Source organism: Gossypium hirsutum, chromosome A05, assembly GCF_007990345.1.
Source record: "Gossypium hirsutum isolate 1008001.06 chromosome A05, Gossypium_hirsutum_v2.1, whole genome shotgun sequence".
Classification (NCBI taxonomy): domain Eukaryota; kingdom Viridiplantae; phylum Streptophyta; class Magnoliopsida; order Malvales; family Malvaceae; genus Gossypium; species Gossypium hirsutum.
Window position 1 is genome coordinate 95292028 of NC_053428.1, and position 27697 is coordinate 95319724.

General features: G+C 31.5%; 3 protein-coding genes and 1 non-coding gene across 7 annotated transcripts; 3 read left to right on the plus strand and 1 right to left on the minus strand.

The window, feature by feature from the left end:
- Positions 1–1297: 1297 nt before the first annotated feature.
- LOC107957113 (transcription factor DIVARICATA) lies at positions 1298–3099 on the minus strand. The gene is made up of 2 exons (XM_016892553.2): positions 1982–3099; positions 1298–1845 (listed from the first exon to the last, which is right to left on the minus strand). The coding sequence occupies exons 1-2, from the start codon at positions 2431–2433 to the stop codon at positions 1407–1409; spliced, it is 891 nt and encodes a 296-aa protein (XP_016748042.2). The 5' UTR covers positions 2434–3099; the 3' UTR covers positions 1298–1406.
- Positions 3100–3821: 722 nt separating this feature from the next.
- On the plus strand, positions 3822–3894 carry TRNAR-CCU (transfer RNA arginine (anticodon CCU)). Its single transcript has one exon. It is a non-coding gene; the product is annotated as a tRNA-Arg (tRNA).
- Positions 3895–19405: 15511 nt separating this feature from the next.
- LOC107957114 (adenylosuccinate lyase) lies at positions 19406–24468 on the plus strand. 2 transcript variants are annotated; one of them, XM_041114159.1, is made up of 10 exons: positions 19406–19797; positions 20030–20173; positions 21488–21703; positions 21806–21988; positions 22216–22437; positions 22594–22710; positions 22807–22950; positions 23064–23165; positions 23786–23854; positions 23988–24468. In XM_041114159.1, the coding sequence occupies exons 1-10, from the start codon at positions 19570–19572 to the stop codon at positions 24285–24287; spliced, it is 1725 nt and encodes a 574-aa protein (XP_040970093.1). In that variant the 5' UTR covers positions 19406–19569; the 3' UTR covers positions 24288–24468. The 2 variants fall into 2 exon arrangements, with proteins under 2 accessions (XP_040970093.1, XP_040970094.1); XM_041114160.1 differs by having other exon boundaries at positions 19422–19593.
- A 330-nt stretch (positions 24469–24798) lies between these two features.
- On the plus strand, positions 24799–27292 carry LOC107957115 (uncharacterized protein At2g39920). Of its 3 annotated transcripts, none has more exons than XM_016892557.2 (5): positions 24799–25434; positions 25578–25724; positions 25956–26409; positions 26505–26714; positions 26973–27292. In XM_016892557.2, the coding sequence occupies exons 2-5, from the start codon at positions 25655–25657 to the stop codon at positions 27163–27165; spliced, it is 927 nt and encodes a 308-aa protein (XP_016748046.1). In that variant the 5' UTR covers positions 24799–25434; positions 25578–25654; the 3' UTR covers positions 27166–27292. The 3 variants fall into 3 exon arrangements, with proteins under 3 accessions (XP_016748046.1, XP_016748045.1, XP_016748044.1); XM_016892556.2 differs by having other exon boundaries at positions 24799–25038; XM_016892555.2 differs by having other exon boundaries at positions 24799–25011.
- The last annotated feature ends 405 nt before the right edge of the window (positions 27293–27697 follow it).

The following is a 27697-nucleotide window of genomic DNA, read 5'->3' on the forward strand; positions in this document are numbered from 1 at the left end:
AATATACATGTGCATATACATATGTGTATATATATATATATATCTCGTGCTGTAGTGATGGGGGGATTTCTTTAAAGGGGTTAATGAATGTGGATCATGTTATCTCTAAAAGTAGATTTACATACTTTCTTTGTGCAAATTAAAGGAAAGAAAGATGGCCAAAGAAAGTAAATGGTGTAACCTTCTCTAAAGGGTTTTTGATCATTTTTAGAATACAGTGGGAACACACTGCTTTCATCTCCAACTTGCAAAGCAAAGGCTGCTCCTCTATCATTTTTATATAATACAAAGTTGAGTATGTTTTCATGATGGATATCTTTTAGTTTTTCTTTTTAAAATTTATCCCATTTTTATCATGTCCGAAAATATGTCGAACATGGGTATTTTATATTTCAATCATGTGTGCTTTGTAGCTTTTAAAACGCTTGGAATTTTGTGGCTCAGAAAATGATAGATAATACAAGTAAAAGTGAGATGGGTAAGGGCACTAGTGGCCAATTTCATCGTAGTTGCAGCAGCAACAATAGTGGGGGGTAGATCCCACATTGGCAAATCGTAAAACAAAACAAATACAGTGACCTTCCTTTTCTTTTTCCTTTTTTTTTTCATTTTTGGAATGCCTATTTGCTGGTTTAAGGAGATAGATTAGACATGCGTCGCTCCTCCATTTGTCCGAATTTCTTCGTTACATACACAATCATAATGCTTCATTTCTAGAATACGGCAGGAAGAATCTCAGAAGGATTCACGTGGAAGGGGAAAAAGAGAGAAATCTATAGTGTGAGTGTGGTTCTATTCTGCCTAATTTTTAAAGCTAGATTTTCTCTTCTTTTTTAACATGGCAATTATATTCTTTAATTTGGGTCTCAAATGAACCACAAATTAAAAGACATATTTATGTTAATGAATCAGTGTTGGCACCATTGAAAATCTGGGATGGCAGAAAGCAGAACTGAATAGAAATAAAAATGTAAACCATATTCTATGACTGGTTGAAGCCTAAGTGGAATGCGTACTCAGCTTCGACTAAATAATGATGGCAATCAAGTTTTGGTCAACTTGCCCATATTGTATCCATTAAGCTGAAACAATGGCCGCAATGGATCCTCTAAAGACAAACTAAGCAATCAGATTCTAAGGATTTTCCCAAGGGGCAGTGCCTATTGAATCACCCAATTTGGCCACATCACCCTCCGACATGGCACCCATGTTCTAAGCTTTTGATAGTGAATATCGGATATTAGTATTTTCCAAGTTTATTTTATGTATTCGAAGGATTCCTCTATCGATATTCGTGTTTAAAAAACCACTTCTTATCATTATTAGAATTGAAATTGAAACATGGAATACAATAGAAAACAACTGTCTTACATATTCATACATTTAATATCCTAAGTTAAAAGACTTTAAAACACAGAGCTTTGGGGAGGCTGAGCTCCATGAAAGCCATTGCCATAAAGATTTTGGCCATCAAATCTGAGGCCATTAGAAGCAGTGAGATACTGCTGGGATGATGTAAACCAGTCCTCTTGACTTGAATTCAAAGCCATAGCTGAAGCATCATTGTTATGGTCTACTTTTTGAAGGGTGGAGGACAGTTTTTGGTGCAATGCAAGAACATGACCGGATTGATTGTCTGAAAAACCAGTGTTGGGGGTGGTGATACTGAGTGTAGTAATATCATGAATGCTTGGTCTCTTCTTATCTTTCACTCCTGAAAGCTGCCTCTGAAAGTATTTTTGAGCATGGCTAGCAACCTGTGTTGGAGTCTTCGAAATCACAAAATTCCTCGATATATTTCTCCAGTCCCCTTTACCATACTTCATTAGTCCCATCAAAAACCGCCTATACATACATACATATATATATATGAATTTATGTCAAGATTGCCAATGCAGTGTACTGGTGAAAGATTTCTGCACTGAACAAACACACAGAGAAAATTATCATGGAACAAGAAGAAACAGAGGGAAAATTTTACCTGTGTTCTTCCTCAGTCCATGGAACCCCTTTCTTCCTCTCATGATCAGGCCCTTTAGCATTAGACCTTTTCCTGTAAGGTTCAAAATCATGATTATCAACCATTTCAAATGTGAAAGATGAAGTGAGATAACCCGGAATTGGGATTCTTCCAGATTCAATATCGAAAACATCTTCTTCCAGTTCTCTGTACTGTTTAATCACATCTGAAACGGTTTTTCCTGGAATCATTGCTGCTACTTTCATCCATCTATCAGGAACGTCTTCACCATATATTGCTAAAGCACTCTCAAATCTTTTGTTTTCTTCTCTAGTCCAATATGGGTTTCTGCTTATATCTTCTTGATCAAACCAATCTGAATTCGACATGAAAGAAGTTGCAAAGAAAGTTTCCATAGACAAAAAACAAAAAATAAAAACCTCAACATAAAAAAAGACAGCAATTTTTAACATGAAATAAAAATGAAAAAACTAAAAAGCAAGATTTTTTTAGTGCTTAAGAGAGCATCGAAATGAGAATCATTTTCATGGGAATCAAGAATCAATCTTTTTTTTTTTCTTTTCAACAGCACAAACTGAAGAATCAAAAAAAGACAATCTTTTATAGAATCAAGAGAATCTTAAAAAAGAACAATTGTTTTTGTATTCTTTATTTATGTATAACTTGAAAACAAGCTAAAACCCATAGAGATTTGTAAACAAGCCATGCTTAGAGCTTAGAATTTATACTAAAAACAAAGCAATAAAGTAGAGGGGAAAAAAAGGCTAATAAATGGCAAAATAATGAAAGATGGTTGGACAAAATAAAGACCCAATTGAGTAAAAAAGACGAAAAGATTATTATTTGGATACTAAAACTGATATAGTAGGGGGGGGGGAATGGGCTTTCTTTGTTAGGATTGCTGGAAAAAGAAAAGAAAATGATCAAAGGGAAAATGTAGAAGAGAAAATGAAGAAGGCAGCAAGGAAAAACAAATGGGGGTATATGGTATTCTGATCGTTGAGGAGACAAGAGTTGGAGAGAGAAAAGGAAGCTTAAAAACTGTGGCTTGTAAGGATTGGATTGAATTGAATTCAAAAAGTTTTTTTTTTCTCTTAAAAGGAAAAATTGAACCCAAAGTGCTAAAAGTGAAGATTTTTCCTCTTCTCATGTAAGGGAGTTGATTGTGGTAAATTGGTCATTTACTTTTTGCTTCTTATTTCATTTATTTATTTACTTTTGGGTTCTAAGGTTTGGTGTAGTGGAACGCTTGGTTAGCCAAAAGTTGTAATGATTATCTTGAAAAGGAGAAAGGCCAAAAAAATAAAAGATAAAAAAGGAAATAAATAAAAGGAGTAATTTAGTGATTTATGTATGGGTAAATTTGAGGTAGATGTCATTTTTAGAGAATAATTAGAGTTAGCAAGAAAGTGCTTTTAGTAGTATGTATATTTTTATTTTTTCTTCAAAATCGATATATTTCTTTATATATTTAAAAAATTAACTTAAATTTTTAATTATTTTTTAAAAACATTATATATAGATATCAAATTTACCCATTTATGTATATCATCAATAAACATATTATATTCTATATAATTTGTGTATGGTGTTTAAAAAGAATAGATATGCTATATAGCCATCACCAATTTTGTCATTTTGTAGAATTTTAAAAGAATAGAAGAATTAGTCCATGACGCCATCATATCAAAATGAACATAAACTGACAACTTTTGTTATAAAGTAAAAAAATAAAATAAAACCTTTTCTTTTCTTAAAAGTTAAAAATATCTTATTCGAGTTATGAAAACATAAAAAAAAAATTGGCAAAAGAGTTTTAATAACCACGATTGTCAATAGAGCGCCTGTAGCTCAGTGGATAGAGCGTCTGTTTCCTAAGCAGAAGGTCATAGGTTCGACCCCTATCTGGCGCGCGTTCCTTTTTTTATTCTGTTATATGATATGGTGAAATTCATTTGTCGGAAAATTGGCATTTTTTATTTAAATAATTAATGAATTAATTTCTATTGGTTAAATCAAAAAGTAAACCAATTAATTTTTATTGGTTAAATCAAAAAATAATAATTTTTGTTAAAAATTTTATCAATTTGCTTGTACTATTATAATATCATACCCTGGAGCTGAAAGAAGGAGACATCGATGCTGTGGAATGGTTAGAATTAGAAGAGGAGATATCCATGTTGAACAAAAATAATTTTGTTATATGTCCCATAAAGAATATGAAATTGAATGACGAGAAAAAGGGAGCTCAAAGACATAAAACTAAAACTTTTTTGTTTCCGAAACCTAAATCCAAATTCCCTTTTCTTTTTCTTTTTTTGTTACCCTATCAATCAATCATAAAGATGAAGGAAAAAAAAAGGGAAAGGTTTTCTTGTCTTATCAACAAATAAATTATAATTTGAATAAGCTAATCTAATAGTTTGGATTAAACAAGTTTTGAATTAGTCCTCCAACTTATATTTATTAATTTTTTTTAATTTGATTGCAAGATTGACCATCCATTCTGACTTGTAAGGGTCATTTGTGGGTGCAATATATCGATAAAAAGTGAATAAGCTAATTTAATTAGTTACATCAAAAACTTTTAAATTATCCGTCATTGGTTTTTGGTTTTTGGTTTTGATTTTGGGAATCCATCTTTTTGGGATTCACAATATTTTATTTTTATATTATGGGAACCAAGAGATTTACTGATTTCTTTAAAGGTGGTGCCATTGCCTTTTCTTTTAATTTATCTCATTTTCACTTTTGTTTTTCTCTGAATAATGGTACTTCCTTTGGTTAGCAATATCTTCCTTCCCACCACCATTTTCTTTAACCAACTTAGTTATTTCTAATAACTCCATCTTGTTGATGATATGGTTTACACTTGCTTTAGATTCAATCATAGATAGTTTGCACGTACTACAAATCTTTAATGGCATGGAGGAATTGGTGAAAACCTAAAAATGATTGCAATGAAGGGTAAATTTCAATATAATCAACTCCATTATTGGTTCATCTTTAATTTTTACATCGATGTAAATGGATACCTCCCGATATTATAATATCTTAAAATTAAAGGTACACATTAAATATTTAGTCCAAGTACACGTATCAAATGTGACATTATCTCCTAATTTTAATTTAAGCTCACCTCTTCTCATTATTCTCACTTGATTTATGTCTACCCAATCACCACATGCCATATGGCATAATGGTGGAGAGTTTTTTTTTTTATACAATACATGCTTCTACTCGTAACTTTTTCCTAACCCTTAAAATAGAAGAAAAACATACTTAAGTGCACTCGAACCCTCCTCCCGATTATTACAATAACAATGGTGCCAACTGAGTTAAGCCTTAATCGATTAAGTGAAGGATTAATTTTATTTTTTTATTTTTTTATATAACCATAGTTATCCTTGTCCATTTTACGTTTTTAAACTAATCATTTTTTAGCCAAAATTGTATTAAGGTAAAACTCTCATAATAATGATTACCTTAATATTCAAATTCAAACCAAATCTCCACTACACTTTTTTTAACCACTTTTTGGTTAATAGGAGGATTAACCGGTTATCTATATTATCCTAATACTAGTAGTATTACTATTACAACAAGAAGCAAAGAGATTTCTGAAAATAATTTCTTCTTTCCCCTTTTGAATTTCGAATAATAGATAATGATAACACGTACTATACACGTGGAACTATTCTTCCTAATATTGAGGAAATTGGTTAAAAATGCCTTTTGCAATTTAAATATAGGTAAATAACCTTTTCTTTTCTTTTGCATTTAAAATTTATTTTAATTTCCTAGACGCAAAAAATTAAGGGATGAAGTTGCAAATTATAATATTAGAAACACTTAAAAAAATCCATCTATCACCTCATCCCATTTGAATAATCGTGTTTCTTCTAATTTCTCCCACCAACTGCCTAGTTTCTCCCTCTTTCTTATTCCATTTTCTCATTTCCTTCATTAGAAAACTTTTTCTAATTTCTTTTTAAGTTTTTTTATTGGGATTTAGTGCTCTTAGTATAGTAATTTTACTTTTATGTACTTGTATTTTTCGAATAAATTGGTTTAAATAGAAATCTATTAGTTTTATTAATATCTTCATATATTATCCTCAACGATTTTTGCACGCAAAATAAAATATTGATTATCTAACGTTTAACTAATATTAAGTGGTATTACATGGCTAGATAATAATACAAAAAAGATGACTTATATTATTAGATAATCTAAACATGTCCTTGGTCTATTCGAGATTGAGAAATCGATTGAAAGACTAATATATCGTCTATCGAATCAAATTGGGGAGATACATTATCTTGGGTATTGGAGCGAATGAATCCTAAAAGATAGACACATAGATGTGACTGATTAAACTGACAGTACATTAGATAGGACCCAAGTAGAATAGATCTTAGATCTATTTATGGATTTATTCACATGTAATGTTCATAGTGTGACATACCTTAATCCTGAGTTGATGATGAACTGTATATGTGTAACTCATATACTTTAATGTAAATGAAAACCTGAGTTCAAATAGATAAGGAACTGAAAGTTTGTACGTTGGGTATACGACTGCTGCAGTATGCAACATCATTACATAGCAGTGCAATTCATAGCCCATTTAAAGGGTAAATGATCTCCTTTCATCAACATTACATGATGGATGAAAAGTAAAGATGGTTATGAGTCATTTGTCTTTGTGACAAATTATTTAATTACTATTTGATAGTAATTGACTTTTCATGAAGGAAGATATAATGGTTACCATGAGATAAAGATGATCATATTTAGAGAATGAATTTATCTCAAAGAGTTTATGAGGGTAACACACTTATGATAAGGTCATTGGATAGACACTTTATAAGTAGCTTTCATAATGGTATATAATAAAGGAGCACTCAGTCACGATCCTTTAGTGAAATGACTTCATAACTAAATAATGTTGTAATTAATAGACAAAAAGCTAGAACTTAATTACAATTTATTTGAGCCTTAATTATATATGTCCAAACAATCTCTTCGCTAGCTCGAAATAATCAAGAATGAATTGCATATAGAGCCAATATTAATAAGAAATGAATGAAAATGATGAAATAAGATAAATAAATCACATGTATCACTATTCGTGTTGAATGTATTTTCTCGCTAAGTTCAAAAGATTACTTCAGAATTAATTTAAGTTCTTTGAATTATTATTAATTAAATAATTAAAGTTTGAATATTGAATTAAATTAATTAGTCATTATGGATTTGAAATAGGTTCACACGGTTGTATCGCAAGCTATGTGCCAGATTGTGTGTGCATTCAAAGTTGGGTCACATGGCCGTGTCTCCAGGCCGTGTAACTCTCTATGACCGCATGGTTTATCTTGCACTTAAAATTTAAAGGGCACACGGTCGTGTGACAGCCTATGTCTTAGTTCGTGTGCTCCCTAAATAACCCCTAATGCAAGCCATTTCAAACACCATTTCTTACACACCAAGCCAAAACATTTCAAGATACTTTCACATGATTAAAACACATTCAAGAACACCAAAATCATGCCAAAAATCATCCATCCTATGTCTAACCAATATGCCATCAATAAGCACCACAATTCACACATCAAATTGATCCAATTCAACATTTCAAGTTCACTCATTAAGCATAAATCAAACATACCAAATAACCATTTCAAAAAACATATCAAGGACATTAAGACACAGATAAGTTTGACACAAACTCAAAACAAACCAAGTTGTCAAGATAACATTCAAGTCCTATTACATGCCATTTATAACCATTTGCCAAAGTAATCAAGAACTACCAAAATGATGGATGAATAGTGTGATTGTGCTCTGACGAGATTCTAACCGATCGAACTTTTCGATGATCTACAAAACAAAGAAAACAACTACATAAGCAACTAGTGCTTACTAAGCTCGTATAAATGAAAATTAAACTTACCGAACATAATATGGTTAAACCAAGCATAATTTCATTATATCATGAGCAAAACTTCCTTTCCTAAATACACCACTTCACAAGGTTAGTAGGTGTATAGATAAGCATATAAATCCAACCCATTTCATGGAATATAACTCAATAAGCATTCAATATATATATCATTCATCAAGTATTCAAATAATACCATTTTCATTTCGAATATATATATCAACATTTTCCATTTCATCTTATAATAACATATACCTTTTCATATACATACATACTTGAATTAAACCTTAATTACCCTTAAACCAAATGGAATATCATCGGATACTCGAGAAATGCTCACACGAGTTGTAACTGTATCATGTAACTGTATATGCTTATACGAGCTGTGAAATGGACCTGCTCACACCAGTTGTGGGTCGGGATGTTAAGCTACACAATGCTACTCACACGAGCTATGGAGAATTCGCAACAAATGCAGGACCTCAACCATCGGTAAGACATCAAAGACCTGCACATGAAACCGTATAACCCCTAATGACATGTCATTTGCATCCTAAATATTCACAAGGTTTAAACGGGACCATTTTACATATCCAAGTCTCTTATTTACATTGCATTGTACTATTTCATACATGCTTCATGAAATACACATTTTTCAATTACAACATCCAATTTAATAAGTATCCCAATTTAATCCATTATACCAAAAACATTGTACAACTATCAATCTAAACTATACATAGTATAATATTTAGAAATACAACATTCAAAACTTCAATTAATAAGTTTAATCCTTATACAAACTTACCTCGACTAAAATGGTTGCAAAAATAGAGTCGGCAACTAGTCTAATACTTTTGTTTTTCCTTGATTCAAATCCAGTTGTTGCGTTTCTTGATCTAAACTATTCCATCACTGAAATAAGTACTTTTATACAATTAAGCCCTTCCATCATTATTTTACTAAATTACCCTAAAATTTTAACTTTTATACAATTTAGTCTCTAAACCCGAAACTTGCATATTTACCATTTTTAAAGAAAAACCGTGCTAGCCGATTTTCTTAGAAGTCTATTATAACCACATATTTTTCCATTTCACCCTATTTTCATTTAATTTTACTATTTTTTCAAATAGATCCATAAACATTAAAATCATCAAAAAATCACTTAACAAAATATTTATATTTAACTACAAACCTTAATAATTTATCAACTAAATTCACAAACACTTCCAATTCATTCATGGAAAGTCCCTAACATTTTAGAAATTTTACGAATTGACCCTCGGGTTATCTAGATTAAGCTAAAACGATAATAAAAACATAAAAATAATTAAAAATGGAATCAAAATCACTCACATACACACCAAAATTGCTTGGCCAAAAGCTTCACTTCTTTAGCTATGGAGGTTTTAGTTTTCAACCAAAGAAAAGGAAAAAGATGATGATAATTCTTTTATCATCTTTTGTTTTAATTTACAAATTTACCTAATTACAAGTTTAACCTTTAAAAATCATCAAAATTACACTAAAACTAATCCATAATCATCCACTAACTAATGATATGGTATTTTACCCATTAAGTCCATTACTTTTCCTTTTCATATCTATTTAGCCCATTTAACTAATAAATATGAACTTTTACATCTTTTACATCTTTTACAATTTAGTCATTTTTACTTAATTAACTATTTAAACCTTAAAATTTCTTAACCAAATTTTAATATGAATTTAATAGATAATAGTAAATATTAAATAAATAATAAAATACTAACTCGCTCATTGAAATCGTAGTCCCAAAACCACTGTTTTCGACATCGCTGAAAAAGGGTTGTTACACCCATCAATTCTCAAATGCTTCCCTTTATCTTTGCTCAACTTTTTCTAGTAGAACCCATGGTTTCAAATAGGTTTTACTCTTTCCCTCTTCGTTTATATTTTGCAGTATTGATTCTTTTAATGATAGAGTTATGTTCCTATTTGGGTTTTGAAAAAAAAATTAGCTTTTTAAGGTGGTAAACTTAATTTTTACAAATACCCACAGTTTTAAAATGTTGATGATATGGTTTATACTTGCCTTTGATTCAATTATAGATCATCTATGTATTATGATATAATTTCACATTTTTTTAAGAAAATATCTCATCTATTTATGAAATAAGCAATTTAAACATTTTTGTAATATTTTTTTCATTTTTTCATTAGGCGGGTGATTGGCATAATAAAAGATAATTTTTCTCCCGAGTTAATATTGAGGGTGGTTGTTATTACAGAAGGAATAAGTATGAAGGCTCGATGAATGATAGTGAAGCTAAAGTAGAAGCTAAAGGTAATTGATAGATAATGGGATAAAACATTGTATTTTCCATTGAAAGATGGTTATGATTTAACCTAGGACTTACAATAAAGGTATCTTTGGTGGTTAGTAGTCTCATGGCAGAAAGGGCTAACATTGTTGATTCATTGACTTACATTACAAGTGACATGTTAGGAACTCAACAAGCCTAACACAACTATTACAGAGGACCAATGACCTAGAACTAGTGTTACATCAACTCTTTGAAGTCAGTTAAACTTTTATTTTCTAACTTCTTAGTGTACTATAATACTCAAGCAGCAAAGCCGACCATATATTAAAGTCAACCCAAGTGCACCAAGTGCTTAGAAACTTAAAGCTTAACCGAGACTTACAATTACTAAAAAAAAGAACATTTTGATTAATACACAATACGATTACAATATGACACACACTTACCTCACTACTATTCTCTTTTCTACCTCTACCTCTCACACTCTCTTACTTATAGCTCTCTCTTACATCATCACAAGAATAAAAACTCTCGCCCCCTATTTACAGGGTTTAGTGATCATTGAATTGTTGACACATGTCAACATCCTTGCCATTGATTTTACAAATACTTAATAACTAGAATGTTCATTTAGAACACCTAGCCTTCCAGATAATATCCTATTTCTTTATTTTATATTCTAAAATCTTCCTAAGAAAATATCTCTTAAAGGATAAGTTTGAATTTTATCTAGAAGTTACATTGGCTTTCAACATAACAACCTTGAGGTAATAATGGATCTGCATGGAGATGATTTGGAAAGTGAAATTGCAAGGGATAATGAAACACATATTGAAGTTAAGATATCTATTAAGGACGATTTCGCTGGTGCATATCTTGGCAAAAAAGCCCATGATGAAGAACACGTAAAATGTGAGGAAGGTACAGAAGTTAGTGTTTTGGGATTGGACAAACTTCATTTGCACCTGATGGCATTGGATAATTTGAATGACGGTGTGACCAATGAGAGCGAGAATGAAGCTAATGATGATGAAGCGCTTAAATTTAATGATGATTCTATGCGTGGAACAAATCTTTGATAGCCTGGAGGAAGTGGTAAAGAACCTAAAAATGTTGCAATAAAGGGTAAATTTCAATACAAAACAAACAAGTCAACCCCATTGTTGGTAGTACTATCATGTATGGTTAAAGGGTGCACTTGGCGGGTTTGATTAAAGAAGATGGGAACATCAAACCATTTTGAAATTAGAACTTATGCTGGTGGACATAGTTGCAGACTTAAAAGTGCATTGAAGGGCAATATTCAAGCATTTGTGTGATGTAATTATTGGATTATGCATGTCAAGGTTCAATTGTGGTAAAGGCTCTTCATCGAAAGAGATCTAAGCATTCATCTATCAAGAGTTTGGTTACGATGTTAGTTATTGAAGGGCATGGAAAGCAAGACAAGCAATAATAGAAAAAGGCGAAAGGTAGTCTTGAACTCAGGCATGTTATCTTACCAGGATATTTTAATGTTCATAAAAGAAGAAATACTGGAAGAAGATTGGTTCAAGTATTTCTTATGCTGCTTCATTGCATTTTAGTTTTTGAAAAAGGTGATTTGTGTTTATGGGACATTCTTAACTTGAAAGTATAAAGTTGTATTGCTTTGCACAATTATGTAGAATGATAATGGTCACATTTATCCCCTCGTTGTTGGAGCGATTGATTTGGATAATGAAAAGTCTTGGTCGTGGTTTACGGGGAAATTAAAAGAATACGTTATTAGCAACAAAGAGCTATGTTTCATTTCATATAAGGAAAGTTATTGCTAAAATGTACGGTATGATATATCATGGATGATGTACATAAATCATACTAATTGGGACAACATGTGCATAAAAAACTAGAAATCAAATTATTCATAGAAATTTTGTCAACAATGATGCCAAAATCCAAAGCAAGTTCATCCATTCAATACATAAATCATACTAATTGGGACACCAAAAAGAAGTCAGTAAGTAGAAAAAATTAATCTTGCCAAAGGGGAGATATTAAGGGTTTTAAGTGTATTTTTAATTAGAAAATCAGTATAAAATTGAAATAAAAGAGAAAAATGTTGGAAAAAATCGATTTAGAAAATGGTTATTTTAAGTATAGTGGAAGTTTTAATTTTTTTTTAAAATCGAGCCTTTGTGTTATTTATAGCAATCAATTTTAACCAAAATTATATTTGTGCTTTGTACGAGGTGAACTAAAGTTGATCCCGACTTGCCATCGAACGACCTTTTCACTATCATCAAACCACAAATTGCCTCGAGTGTGGACTCAAACAACACAAGCCAAGTCACAAAATGAAAACATTTTGTTTACTCTTAGTAGGAAAATAATTCCTCACTACAACCGAAAACTACACGTTTTTCCCAAAAAATAGAAATTATTTTTTAAAATAAATTACCACTATTTTCTAAAAAATAACGACTTATGAAAAGTGATGTGATAATTTGCTTAACACAAAGTTCCTATTTATAGGGAAACAATATAAGGGTTGTCGCCCCCTCTTCTTTATATTATGGCCTTATTAGGTCTGTCATGTATTGAGTTTGATTATATGTGTTTCTTAGATTTTTATCCAACACTTATAATTTATTCAATCTAATATTTTATTTTCTAATCAATCTAATATTTTACTTTCTATCTTCCAAAATATTATTTATTTAATCAATTAATTTAACAAATTAATTTTTCAAGTAAATAATTTTCTCAATCAATTTTATTCCATTAAAGTCATAGCAACTTTAACGTAATAGAATCTATGAGAAAATACATTTAATTTTCTTATTCAACAAATCTATAATGACTAATTAATTTAATTCAATCTTCGAACTCTAATTATTTAATTAATAATAATTCAAAGAACTTAAATTAATTCTGAAGTCATCTTTTGTACTTTGCGAGAAAATGCAATCATTGCGGATAGTGATACATGCGATCTATTTCTCTTACTTCATCATTTTCATTCATTTCTCATTAATATTGGCTCTACATGCAATTCATTCCTGATTATTTCGAGCTAGCGAAGAGACTGTTTGGACATATATAATTAGGGCTCAAATAATTTGTAATTAAGTACTGATTTTTGTTTATTAATTACAACATTATTTAGTCACAATGTCATTTCATAAAGGATTGTGACTAAGCCCTCCCTTATTATATACCATTATGAAAGCTACTTATAAAGTGCTTGTCCAATGACATTATCATAAGTGTGTTACCCTCATAGGATATCCTTAAACTCTTTAAGATAAACCCATTCTCTAAATATGATCATCTTTATCTTATGGTAACCATTACATCTTCCTTCATGAAAAATCAATTACTATCAAATAGTTTTTAAATAATTTGTCACAAAGATAAATGACTCATGACCATGTTTACTTTTCATCTATCATGTAATGTCGATAAGAGGAGATCATTTACCCTTTAAATGGGCTATGAATTCCACTGCTATGGAATGATGTTGCATATTGTAGCAGTCGTAAACCCAACATATCAACTTTTAGATCCTTATCTATTTGAACTCAGGTTTTTATTTACAATAAAGTATATGAGTTACACATACACAGTTCATCATTAACTCAAGATTAATGTATGTCACACTATGAAAATCACATGTGAATAAATCTATAAATAGATCTAAGATTTATTCTACTTGGATCATATCTAATGTACTGTCAGTTTAATCAATCACGTCCATGTGTCTATCTTTTAGGAGTTATTCGCTCTGATACCCAAGACAATGTATCTCCCCAATTTGATTCGATAGACAACATATTAGTCTTTCAATCGATTTCTCAATCTCGAATAGACTAAGGACATGTGTAGATTATCTAATAATATAAGTCATATTTTTGTATTATGATCTAACCATGTAATACCACTTAATATTAGTTAAACGTTAGATAATTAGTAAAGTATTTGCTTTTATTTTTGCTTTGCATGCAAAAATCGTTGAGGACAATATATGAAGATATTAATAAAACTAATGGATTTCTATTTAAACCAATTTATTCAGAAAAATACAAGTACATAAAGGTAAAATTACTATACTAAGAGCACTAAATCTGTAACAATCTGTTTTCAGTAAAATCAGAACAATAGTTTTGGGACCACAAATCCAATGTGAAAATATTTATTTTATTATTATTTTAAATTCTATGGAATATTAACAAGGTTGTATAAAAATTTGTTAAGAAATTTTATCGTTTGCATGTTTAATTAATAAAATGGACTAAATCGTAAAAGGTGCAAAAGTAGAGTTCTAGTAGCTAAATGTATTAAATAGCTATAGAACCTTAAAGTAGGAATACTTAAATGGTAAATAGAACATCATTATAGATTGAGAACATCCATGAGTTGGTTTTGCTGTAATTAAGCATATTTTTAAAGGTTAAAAATGTAAATAGGTAAATTAAGTTTAATTTAATTAAAACAAAAGTTTCTCATCTTCTTCAAAGATTTTCTTCACCGAAAATTGAAAATAGAAAATCTTAATTAGGTTTCTTCCATTCGGCTGCATAAAATCCTTGCATACAAGTGTGATTTTGTCTCGTTTTTAATGATTTTTATGTTTTTGAAGTAGTTGTAGCTTAATCTAGCTAGTCCAGGGACTAATTTACAAAAATGTTAATAGGTTAGGGTTTTTCCATGAATATATTCATGTGATTTTTGATGTTTGATGGAAGAAAATGAATCTTTGTTGATAGATAAAGAACTTTTGTAAAATGAATTTTGTTGAAAATGTCAAATAGGGATTTAATTGAAAAATGTGTAAAACATGGTGAAAATTGTGAAATAATCAATTGTATGAATTGATATGGATATATATGGAATTCAACTAGCTTGGGTAGGGATGAAATTGCATGAATTTCAATTTACGAGCTTAAGGACTAAATTGTAAAAAAAATAAAATATTAAGGGTAAAAGTGTAATTTTGAAAATTTTTGTATTTTGGACTATTTTGAATAGAATGAACATTGAATGGATTGAATTTTATTATTTAGATCAAGTTAAGCCTCGTACAGACTTAGATCGAGGGAAAGATAAAATGTCGGACTAATCGATCCTATTTCATCGTTTTTGTGATCAAGGTAAGTTCATAGTATTTAGATGTATAATTGAATTTCTATATATATATTTTCATCTTATAACCATGTAATAAAATACTTATGTTAATTATACCTTATTGCACATACGTGCCCCTATTTGTACTTCAATACCCTTGATTACACATATGTGCCCTTGTTTGTACTTCGATACCCTTGATTGCACATACGTGCCCCGGTTTGTACTTCAGTATCCCTGATTGCACATACGTGTCCTATTTATACTTCGGTAATTTCAATTGAGTAAAACAAAAGTTGCATTCAATTGATGACAAATTAAAAGATTTATTATGTTTTTACTAAGCTCTGTAAGCTTATATGTTTTTGTGTATTGTTTTGTAGATCATTATCACTGAATTTTGGATGGATCGAATCTACGGCTCACACTATCCATTGATGTTGGTAGTTCTTGTTCTTTTTAGGGTTGTGGCATGTATGTAGCTATGTAGGTTGTTTTGGTATAGTATGGTGAATTACTAAACTAGGTGATTAGGTATTTGTCTAAGTTTGTAAATAGATATCTTTCGATACAAATAGAATGTTATGAAAGTAAACACTTATGGATTGTTTTGTTTTGTTTATGAATTAAGTTGATATGTTTGGTTTATAAATATGGTGTATTGGTTGGTGTGCTTTTGGCACTTTGATGCTTTGTGGATTGGTATGGATATGGCCAAGTAAAAACATGTTTGGAATGACCAATTTGGTATGTTTGATTTGTGGTTAATTAGGAAATGATTTGGTATGAAGATAAACTACTTAATGAATGGTTAAGTGTGATCATGTTTAGCTATGTTTTATGTATGTGTTTGAGGTGCGTATATAGCGTATTAGTTCTATGGATTATTAGCCTATGGTATGGATCTTTTTATGCAGGTTTTGAGCATGTTTAGAAGTCTTTATCATGTGTGAAAAAGTACTTAAGTTTATGCTTGTGAAGGGTGAAAGAAATGGCTTGATTTTAGCTATTTTCTTATAGCTGTGTGTCCCCTGTAGGTTTCAAAAGTTGGCTTACACGGCCTAGCACACAGGTGTGTGAGGCCATTTCGAGAGTTACACGGTCTAGCACACGGGCTTGTGGCTTGGCCGTGTGACCCAAGTCAGAGAGTTACATGAGCACAGACATGGGCTGGGACACGAACGTGTGTCCCTACTTCGAATGTCCACACGGTTTGAGAGAAGAGCGTGTGTCTCAGCCGTGTGACCCCTGTAGTTTGAAATTTTCTAACTTTTTCCTTATTGTTTCAAATGTTCTCAAATTAGTCTCGAATCATTTTTAAAGTGTTTCTAAGGCCTCGAGGGCTCGAAAATGGGATGATATGTATGTGTTTGAATGAGTTATGATATGGTATATGAATTATTTGAAGACGAATAATTTAAATTGCATATTTACAATAATGCTTTATAACCCTATTCCGGCGACAGATACGGGTTAGGGATGTTACAAAATCCTAATAAAAAAAAACTTAGAAAGAAATTGGAAAAAGTTTTCTAATGAAGGAAATGAAAAAATGAAATAAGAAAGAGGGAGAAACTAGGAAGGAAGTGGGAGAAATTAGAAGAAACGTGATTATTCAAATGAGATAAGGTAATAGATGCATTTTAAGTGTTTCTAACATTATTATTTGCAACTTCATCCCTTAATCTTTTGCGTCTAGGAAATTAAAATAAATTTTAAATGCAAAAGAAAAGAAAAGAAAAGGTTATTTACCTTTTTTCAAATTGCAAAAGGCATTTTTAATCAATTTCCTCAACATTAGGAAGAACAGTTCCACGTGCATAGTACGTGTTATCATTATCCATTATTGGCACTTCAAAAGGAAATGGAAGAAATTATTTTGAGAAATCTCTTTGCTTCTTGTTGTAATAGTAATACTACTAGTACTAGGATAGTATGGAGATTTGGTTGTTAAAAAAAAGTGGAATGGAGATTTGGTTTGAATTTGAATCTTAAGGTCATCATTATTATGAGAGTTTTACCTTAATACAATTTTGGCTAAAAAAATGATTAGTTTGAAAATGTAAAATGGACTAGGATAACTACGGTTATATCAAAATAAAATAAAATAAAATAAACCCTTCACTTAGCCAATTAAAGCTTAACTCAGCTGGTACCATTGTCATTGTAATAATCGGGAAGATAAGGGTTCGAGTGCATTTAAGTATGTTTTCCATCTAATTTAAGGGTTAGGAAGAAGTTATAAGTAGAAGTATGTATTGTATAAAGAAAAACTCTCCACCATTATGCCATATGACATGTGGTGATTAGGTAGACATAAAATCAAGTAAGAAATGAACAATAAGAGGTGATATTAAATTAAATTAGGAGATAATGTCACATTTGGTACCTGTACTTGGACTAAATATCTAATGTGTACCTTTAATTTTAAAAGTTCCAATGTAGTTTTTGAACAATCAAAATATGTATTATCATAGTACCTAGAGTTAATATCGTTATTAAGTGCCAAACCAGCTAATGAAAATTTGACACGTGTAATTTTTAATCAAAATTACATGAAGATATTATAATATCGAGAGGGATCCATTTACATTGATGTAAAACTAAAGTTGTTTTACTGCCTTTAGTAATTTCTTACATGATTAACATTTTAGCATTCCATTTGTTAAATTTATCAAGATATTTATACTTGACATGCATATAAAATATTGAATCGATGCAATATCTTTATAATATCGATTTAAAATATTATCTATATTAATATATATTTAACGATTGCATTTTTTTAATATAACATGAATAGTTAGAAAATTTTAATTTATGAGAAATTTGACATGCATGGTCTACATAAATAGAACGTGAAATATAACAGTTGGGTTGTTAAAATATTAATGGTATAAAAAGTTACGGAATATGTAAAGCCATTTTAGTTTTACATTATTGTAAATGAATCCCTCTCTAATAAGCTAATCATATATATATATACACATAAATATATATACTATAGTAATATAAAGTTACAAATAAAGAAAGTAAGCTTACCTGGCATAGTTATATTTATGTCATTAGGCAGCTTAGTTTAATGACACTTGTACATCTTAATAGAGGTTAAAAAGGAGAAATTATTTTATGAACTCTTCTCAATATATCACCCATAGTCATTTTTCAATTATTTAATGACATTTTAGTAATATTTTTCATGTCATTAACATATAATTTTGGTAATTCTTTTACCCTAAATCCTAAACTACAAACCTTTAACCTCAAATCCAAACCCCAAACTCAAGTTTAGAATTGAAGATTTAGGATTCAAGTTTAAGCTTTGGGGTTTGTGTTTAAGGTTCATGATTCAATATTTGAGGTTTGGTTTCGATGTTTGAGATTTAGGGTTTGAAGTTTGAGATTCAAGATTTAAAATTTTAAATTCAAAATTAAAAAATTATCAAAGTCATTTATGAATGACATAAAAAAACATTGAAATATTATTAAATAATTAAAAAAGTACATAAATAATATTATAGGAAGGGTACATAAATAATTACTGGATTAAAAGGAATCCAAAAGTTCACATTGAGTGGAACAATCTATACAATTTCAGCAAAATAATCCACACCATTTTTTTCTATGAAGGTAAGATATCAAAATAAATAAATAATTTCCATATATTTTAAATATTAATTATTCTTCCTATTATCAATTAAGTTAACACTCTTTAAAATATCTGACATATACTAACTTTTTATATAATACTAAAACCATACATTACTTTAACTTTGGGAAATAAAATTAAAAATAATAAAATATTTACTTAACTAAACTTTTCCATATTTCTTTAAAAAAAACTTTTTCATATAACACTGATTTCCGTATTCTACTTATATTTTTTATTACTAATTTCCAACACTAACACTAATTTCCGTATTCTACTTATAACTTTACCTTATATTTTACCTTCTTTGACTTAAAATTTCCCTTTTTAAAATTTCCTTAATTAATATTAACTATTTAGGGCTTTGGGCTGGATTTTAATTTAAGTAAAAACATAAAATTTAAACCCAGAAAAAGCAATCCAATTTAATTGGGTCTTTTTAAGATTAGGGTTTATAGCTCAACAACAATAACAACTAGAAGAAAAGAAAACTGTGAAAATATACAGCCAGCCAAGCACGCACCATTTTCGCCCTGGACTTCAGCTACACTTTCACAGTTCAAAGCTCTACTCTTTTTCCATGGAGGCCAGGGTTTCTTCCGGGGTATTAACCAAAATTCAGTCCCCCTTTTTAAGCCCTTTACATGCAAGTAAACTCCAATCTTCAAGAAACATGTCTATTTTGCCTAATACTATACATACCCATCAATTCTCAAATGCTTCCCTTTATCTTCGCTCCCATCAATTCTCAAATGCTTCCCTTTATCTTCGCTCAACTTTTTCTAGCAGAACCCATGGTTTCAAACAGGTTTTATTCTTTACCTCTTGGTTTACACTTTGCAATATTGATTCTTTTAATGATGGAGCTCTGTTCCTGTTTGGGTTTTGAAAAAAAAAAGCGCTTTTTAAGGTATTAAACTTTATTTTTAACAAAAACACACATTCACTATTGAATTTTTAGTGCCGTTTCTTTTTATTTTTTATTTTTATGGAAGCTTAGATTTTTTTGTTTTGGTTCTAATTTCTTTATTTTGTTTTAGGCGATTAAAGATGATTCTCGCGAGTTCGAATTATCAACATTAACCGCATTGTCACCTTTGGATGGTCGTTATTGGGGTAAAGTGAAAGACTTGGCTCCCTATATGAGTGAATATGGGCTTATTTACTTTCGGGTTCTTGTTGAGGTAAATTTATAATCTGCTTTCTCTAATATATTCATTTTTTAATGTAATTTCGTTTCAAATAGTTGGGGTACATATATATATTAGTCTGTTTGTGGAATCATAAGTCCCTCCCTATAACTCATGAATTAAGAATTCTCGCAACAACAAGGGCTACTCGACATAAATGAGGGGTTGATGAAACCTTTTCGAAGAAATCTTTCAAAAATTATCAACAAATCCGAAAGCTTCCTTAACAGACCATGGTATTTGATTCGCCAAATACATCATTATTCTATATTCTTTCATATGTATGGCGCATTCAAGTTTATAATTCCTTACTTTTTTTATTTATGCATATGGTCTTAGGGGCTTTTGGTATATTGTCATTTTGCAAATTGTTCGAAATCAAGTTCATATGTATCTTAAAAGGTTGAAATGATTATACAAATCTTGGCTTAGCGTAGTTGAATTATGACTTCAATTAGCTTTACCTGTGATAAATCTTAAGCTGACCGACATAATTTGATGAGAAATATTGGAAAGTGTGGATGTGGTGAGTAGGGGTGTATATTTGGTTGGTTCAGTTTTTTATACCAAAAACCGAATAAACTGAGTTATCTATGTAAACTGAATAAATCAAACTGACCTAGAGAGCAAAACCAAATAAACCGAGGAAAAATTTTTCGGTTCAGTTTTTTGGTTTTTTTTAGTTCAAAAATAAAATTAATATCATAAAACATTAAATTATCAATTTGGGTTTTAAATATTAATGTGTATTGAGTTTTAAATTTCAATGGGTATTTGGGTTTAAAGTTTAAATTTGTGTTTGGGAGTGTAATGTTTATTCGGTTTAAAATGTCAAACTGAAAACCGACCAAATAAACCAATTAAACCGAACATGAAAACCGAATAAACCGAAAAAAATGGTTTTTTGGTTTCGAATATTTTTGTACACCCCTAGTGGTGATTAAAAAGGTAACAGAAATCCTGTAACCACTTGACTGGAGGTTGCCTGCTTTAGAAATGAGTTAGTGAAATGCAAACTATGTTACTCGGACTCAAGTTAAGTGTTAGGTATGGTATATGTTTGATTGGAATATGCTCAATTGTTCTACAGCATGTCAGAAGTATATGTGTTAGAAACAGGTATTTTGAGGAAAATGAAGAATCTGGGCAACACTCAATGCAAATTATATGAGCACAATTTTGGGTGATGTATAAAATATAATTACTGAATTCCAAATATAATGTAGTTAAAATCGATATCAATGAACTTAGTTTTCTTTTCTTTTTGCTTTCTAGAAGGACCCTTATTGATTATAGATACTGTGTCAGATTAAATGGTTGCTGATGCTTTCACAAATTCCTGAAGTCATTGAGGTTCCAAGCTTTAGTGCAGAGGCTCAGTCTTATTTGCTAGGACTCATTGATGGATTTAGCATGGATGATGCCTTGGAAGTTAAAAAAATAGAGAGAGTAACTAATCATGATGTAAAAGCAGTCGAGTACTTCTTGAAACAGAAATGCCAATCACAGCCAGAAATTGCCAAGGTTGGGACTTGTTATTCGATTATATATTGATTCACTATCCTTTCTATTTGACTCGAGTTTTGGGAATTTTTGGATCAATTAATATTCTCTCTCTGGTTTCAGGTCCTTGAATTTTTCCATTTTGCTTGCACATCCGAGGACATAAACAACCTTGCCCATGCATTGATGTTGAAAGAAGCAATGACCAAAGTCATGTTTCCAACCATGGATAAATTGGTCGAGGCAATATGTAAGCTGGCTAAGGCTAATGCAAGCGTTTCTATGCTTTCTCGCACGCATGGCCAGGTAGAAGAGAAATTTTCTTCTTGAAACAATCTTCTCACTCTTAGCTTGTCATAAGCCACTTGGAAAATTAGTCTTTGAATTCTCAGGTTGATCAGAGAGAGAGAGCATGTTTTATATCTAGATTGCTTATTTTTTTTTTGTTTCTTTAATTACATGTAATTTATTACTGTTACATGCTCTAGGAATAGCTGTTATTACTTGATCACCTAAATCATTAGTTTTTTCAGCCAGCTTCACCTACAACCTTGGGAAAGGAGATGGCCATTTTTTCTGTTAGGCTAAGCAGAGAAAGGCAAGAAATTTCTCAAGTCGAGATGATGGGAAAATTTGCTGGTGCAGTTGGAAACTACAATGCCCATATTGTTGCATATCCTACTGTTAATTGGCCTCAAATCGCAGAACAGTTTGTGACTTCTCTTGGATTAAAGTTTAACCCCTATGTTACTCAGGTATTTTCCATGCTCTTCTTCCTCTTATACTGTAAAAATATATATCTCAGTTGATGTATTGACACTTCTAGTTAGCTTCATATGGGTATGATATGTAACGAGTTTATGTGCTTGACCTGGAATAAAGTTTTTTTTTTTTTTTTTGCTTGTCTGCAGATTGAGACCCACGATTATATGGCAAAACTTTATTATGCAATTATCCGGTTTAATAATATATTGATTGACTTTGACAGAGATATATGGGGCTACATATCTGTAGGATACTTTAAGCAGGTGACTGTTTTGATGCAGCATGTTGACTTTAATTTATTATTATTGTTATTATTATTTTCCCAACCAATGTCTTTTCGTGGTCAAAATTTGGAGCAGATAACCAAGGCAGGTGAGATTGGTTCATCAACAATGCCTCATAAAGTAAACCCTATTGATTTTGAAAACAGTGAAGGTAATCTTGGTAAGGCTAATGAAGACCTAACTTACCTGAGCATGAAGTTGCCTATTTCCCGTTGGCAGGTACAATATTTTTATTTTAGGATAGCCGCTTAATTTTATGTTTGTGAAGTTTGTTCATAACTAATGTAACTCCATTTGAACAAAATAAATCTTCTTATGTGTTGAATTTGCAGCGAGATTTAACTGATTCGACAGTCTTGAGGAACATGGGGGGAGGACTTGGTCATTCCCTTCTTGCTTACAAAAGTGCGCTGCAAGGAATAGGAAAGCTCCAGGTATGTTGCATAACATGAAGGTTCTGATCTCCTTTAAGTGTATTTTAGTGCCAAAGGTTCTTGTTAATTAAGTCCTGTATTTGGTTATTAGTTTGTGAAAGGTCTAATTATGCCCTTGCCCCTGTACTCCTTGGACTTCGATATTTAGTCCCTCTGCTTTTAGTTCTTAGGGTTTAAAATCCGAGGGATAACGCTGTTAATTGACTTATGTTAAATTTGAGTATCAATTGGACTTAACTTATTTAAAAGTTTGAATGTTCAAATGTCACATTTTCAAATTTAACGATAATCCATTGATTTTGTTATCTGTTGGATTTTAATTTTCAAATTTGACAAATGAGGGACTAAATTCCTGGAAATAAAAGCTAAAGTATTAAATTTTAAAAAGTCTAAAAAGAGTACAAGGACTTGGGGCATTTTTAAATCTTTGTGAAAATTTTGACTTCATGATACATCTATGACTTGTGGTAAGGCACGTTAGTTTATTTTCTTCAACTAGTGATAGTTAGCCGCTTGATATCACCTGTGATGCAAAAGCCCTTGCTAATCCTTCTCTAAATTGTAGTTTTGGGTGCTTTACTGCATACTACCATCTCTCTTAAGCTCCCTTTTGATTCCAGGTCAATGAAGCTCGGTTAAGCGAAGACTTGAACCAGGCATGGGAGGTACTTGCGGAGCCAATTCAGACTGTATGTATCTTCTGATCTACATTTATTGAATGCCCTTTTCTGTTTCAATTTTTTTGTAAGCGCAAAGTAATAGAGGCTAGATGGATAGTATTTTGATTCATCTTTTTGTTTCTCTTTTTAACTTGATCTGTAGGTCATGCGTAGATATGGTGTTCCAGAGCCTTACGAGAAGCTGAAGGAGCTTACTAGGGGGAGAGCAGTTACCAAAGAAAGTATAAGGGAATTTATTGAAGGCTTGGAATTACCCGAAGAAGCTAAGACTCATCTTTTGAAGTTAACGCCACATTCCTACGTGGGTGCAGCCGTTGAATTAGCCAAGACTGTGGATTCAGCTGTGAACGTGATAAACGGTTCTGAGGTTTTGGAAAACATGTCGTTGAAAGAATTAGCCAAGAAACTTAGTCATATTGTTGCACCATATGAGACTGGTTAAGTATTAAGATGATAAATGTGGTAGCTATTCTTTGAAAAAAACAAATTCAGAGAGGGTACAAGGTGAGACAAATCCCTACTGGTGGAAGTGATTATCATGTCATGTTCATATGGTGTCATGAACTCTGAGCTGAGATTTTGTAAGCAATCTTAATAATGAAAATTAACTTGAATTGCTGTCACGTTCTCCACTAACTGATGAAGACTTTGTATTGAATGCGACATATGAGACATAACACATGTCAACATAATAATAGCAAAAATAAGCATGAATATGATGATATGAACCAGTCTGTACAGAGATTTTCACCAGGTGTACCTATAGAGTTTCTTGTACACTTTATCACGGCAGAATCTTTTGACTAGCAAAAACATCATCATCAAATATATTCTTTTTTAACAACATAATTGGTGGAGCATACACTACAAAAATACATTGCATGATTGAGATGGTGGAGCCCAAGAATTATCATACCAACTATATTTAATCAAATTCTCTGCTTTTAAACAAAATTGCAAGTAAAACCCTGGAATAATCTCCTTGTTGTCAAAACTACCCCCGATTTTAAAGTAAAAACACTACGCAATCTGTCATGTTTAAAGTCATCGTCGTCCTTGGAAAGAAGCCGTTAACAATGATCCACACAGTACAAAGAAGGAAGCTTCTCTACGAAAGAGATACAGTCGTTTTTGTTGTCAGGTTTTCATTTTCTTATCCTCTACAGGTAAAAGCCTTCGAAAGCCTCTCTCAGGTTCTCTCTCTTCTCTTGTCTCTTTGCCTTTCCTTGTATTGTTTAACTTTAAGATAATGAGGAACAAAAATAAACCCAGTTTTTGCATTATTAATTGCATCAGAATTCAATTCTGTTTTGTTATTAACTCATGGTAATTTGGGTATGAAGTTATTTCTTTTTCTTAATTGTTGTTTTTATTTTATTTTTTACCAAATTGCTACTGTGAAGCAATGAGTTGATCAGCAAATTTTGGACTTTAATGATTATTAGTATTATATCTAGAAAGTCAAATGGTTATGGACCCTTTCCTTCCTTAGAAAGATATTCTTGATAAAAATGGAAACTTGATTCCTTGTCAAGAGGGCAATGAAGTTTGAGTGCTAGCTCAGACCATGGTAGATCATGAAGCTGCTTGTAAGTTGCAGCTGTAAAGTTGGGATTTTTTGTCTTGATTTATCATATCAGTGATTGCCACCATATGGTTAAAGGGGTTTGTTTTGGGGCGGGGGGGGGGGGTGGAATCTTCTATATCAGTTGATTGTTATTTGTCGTTTCAGGTGACCCTTCAATGATTTTGAAGGGATCTGGGCAGAATTTTGCAGCCCTGATATGAATCTGGCTTGACTGAATCACAATGTCAGCTTATGGCCATCAAATGGAACGGGAGTTCTCCTCTCAGAGTCTCTTGAGTAGGGAAGATACTGGTAAGGCACTTCTTTATTAGATCCCAACAGTTCTTTCAATTCCAATACCCTTTTCTCAGAGGCTTTTAACCATTCATTTGGCATGACTGGATTGTTAATTAATCCAAATATTTTGTATGCAACATTGTTTTAATGGGTTGACTGCTTAACTCATTTCGTTTTTATGGTTCCTACTGCTAAACCTTCCGATGTTCGATATAAATACGTATTAATCTCGGTCGTTCTTGACAGAGAGTGGAAGCCAATATGTGTTGGAGTCGGGATTCTACATGAAATCTTTTGCTGCAACAATCTTCATTGCTGGTCTTCTAATTGTTGGTGTTCTTTCAGTAACTTTACTTGTAACATTAGCAGTAATGTTGCGATCCTGTGAAAGTAGGAGCAAGGGAGTGGTGGAGATTGAGAAAGCAAGTGATAGCTACCATTATTGCAAGGCTTTTGCTTTACATGGGGAACTCAACAGCTTGGAAGAACCCGAGATTCCTCCAGTCTGCTGGAATCTAGCCATTCATTATATCGAAGGGGGAGAATACGAACGAGACTTAAATTTCATGATTTCGATGATTGAGAGCTTCTTCGATACTATTTCACCATCGGACAATCATTTGGATGCTGTGTTAATAGACATAGATGACATCCTTGCTTCAAATCATACATACACCTATCAATCAATGCACCAGCAACAGTAATTCCGCTTATTTTTTTCTATGTTACTTGGGACTTTGTCATTTTCCTGTTAATAAATTACTTAAACCAGATTAAACTCATGTTTTGGCTCAGGTTCAACCAATATGGCTCTAACAAACCAAGTGGTTCCATCGAAGATGCAGCCAATCTGAAGCACTGGCGAATACTGGAATTGTATGTGAAGCTTAAGTCAAGAGGATGGTCTTTGATTCTATTATCAAGGAAGCCTGAGAGACAGCGAAATGTTACTGCTGAACAGCTCAAGGCTGTGGGATTTAATGGTTGGTCTTCTTTGATTATGAGGTAATGTTGGTACTTGCACTTTTTCTTTTTCAAAATTTTGGTCTTATGTGCATAAGTAGTTGCATGATAACCATCTCGAGTCATAGAGAAAGTTTTTCTTTTCTACTGCGTTGTTTCTTGCAAGATTTTTCGGGGACAAAAGAGGCTGCTGCTTGGAGATATGGAAAAAGGGTTATAGAAGTTGAGATTCGAATACTAAACCACGTGATGTCACTTCTTAAAAGTGATTGAGCTAAGCTTTTCAGGAAAATAATGCAGGTCAGATAGCGAAATGGAAACGGAAACATGGGAATACTTTAGTAGACGAAGAACAGCAATGAAAGAAGGAGGCACTCAAATAATCAGTGTCATTAGCAGCCAATTGGATGCTTTAACGGGCTCATCTTTGGGAAAACGTGTTTTTAAGCTTCCAAAACCTCTGCGTTACAATACTCAAACCCCAACACTTTGACGTTAGATCTGGCGTATTTTTTTATTTTTTTTTCTGCTTACAGTTTCTGGAAATTTTCAATTAAACAACATGGACGATTGGAGATTTTCGGGATACTTGTATCTACTTCGCCGAATCTTCTTTTTCAGACATTGGAAATTTTCCAACTTTTCAAAATAACAGACAGAACCATGCATCAACTAAAACAATATCCATTTTTATGAAGCCCAACCATGCAAAGCCTTCCTTTTTAAGCAGAGACACTCACCAAGTTTGTCTTGAATATATAAAAATTGAAGTATTATATTACAAATTTTATAGAGACCACTTCACCAAGAAGTGTTAGATGTGAGCATATTTTTTTTTTCTATGTTTATCATGTATTTGAAAGATGATATCCTTTATATCTATATTTGAGAATGTGTTTAAAATATCCAGCCACTCTGTGTTTTCTCTTCCAACTTTTGTTTCAACCATTAACATTATCATGGCAAGTAAGATAAGAAATGGTCCATTGTTGAAAACAAGCAAAGCTGAAATGATAAACAAAAGA

Coding starts and splice junctions, on each gene's coding strand:
- LOC107957114 (XM_041114159.1), top strand. CDS start 19,570: ATGGAGGCCAGGGTTTCTTCCGGGGTATTAACCAAAATTCAGTCCCCC. Junction 21,704..21,805: donor CACAGCCAGAAATTGCCAAG/GTTGGGACTTGT, acceptor CTCTGGTTTCAG/GTCCTTGAATTTTTCCATTT. Junction 23,855..23,987: donor TTGCGGAGCCAATTCAGACT/GTATGTATCTTC, acceptor CTTGATCTGTAG/GTCATGCGTAGATATGGTGT.
- LOC107957113 (XM_016892553.2), bottom strand. CDS start 2,433: ATGTTAAAAATTGCTGTCTTTTTTTATGTTGAGGTTTTTATTTTTTGT. Junction 1,846..1,981: donor TGGACTGAGGAAGAACACAG/GTAAAATTTTCC, acceptor ATGTATGTATAG/GCGGTTTTTGATGGGACTAA.
- LOC107957115 (XM_016892557.2), top strand. CDS start 25,655: ATGTCAGCTTATGGCCATCAAATGGAACGGGAGTTCTCCTCTCAGAGT. Junction 25,725..25,955: donor CTTGAGTAGGGAAGATACTG/GTAAGGCACTTC, acceptor CGTTCTTGACAG/AGAGTGGAAGCCAATATGTG. Junction 26,715..26,972: donor TGGTCTTCTTTGATTATGAG/GTAATGTTGGTA, acceptor AAAATAATGCAG/GTCAGATAGCGAAATGGAAA.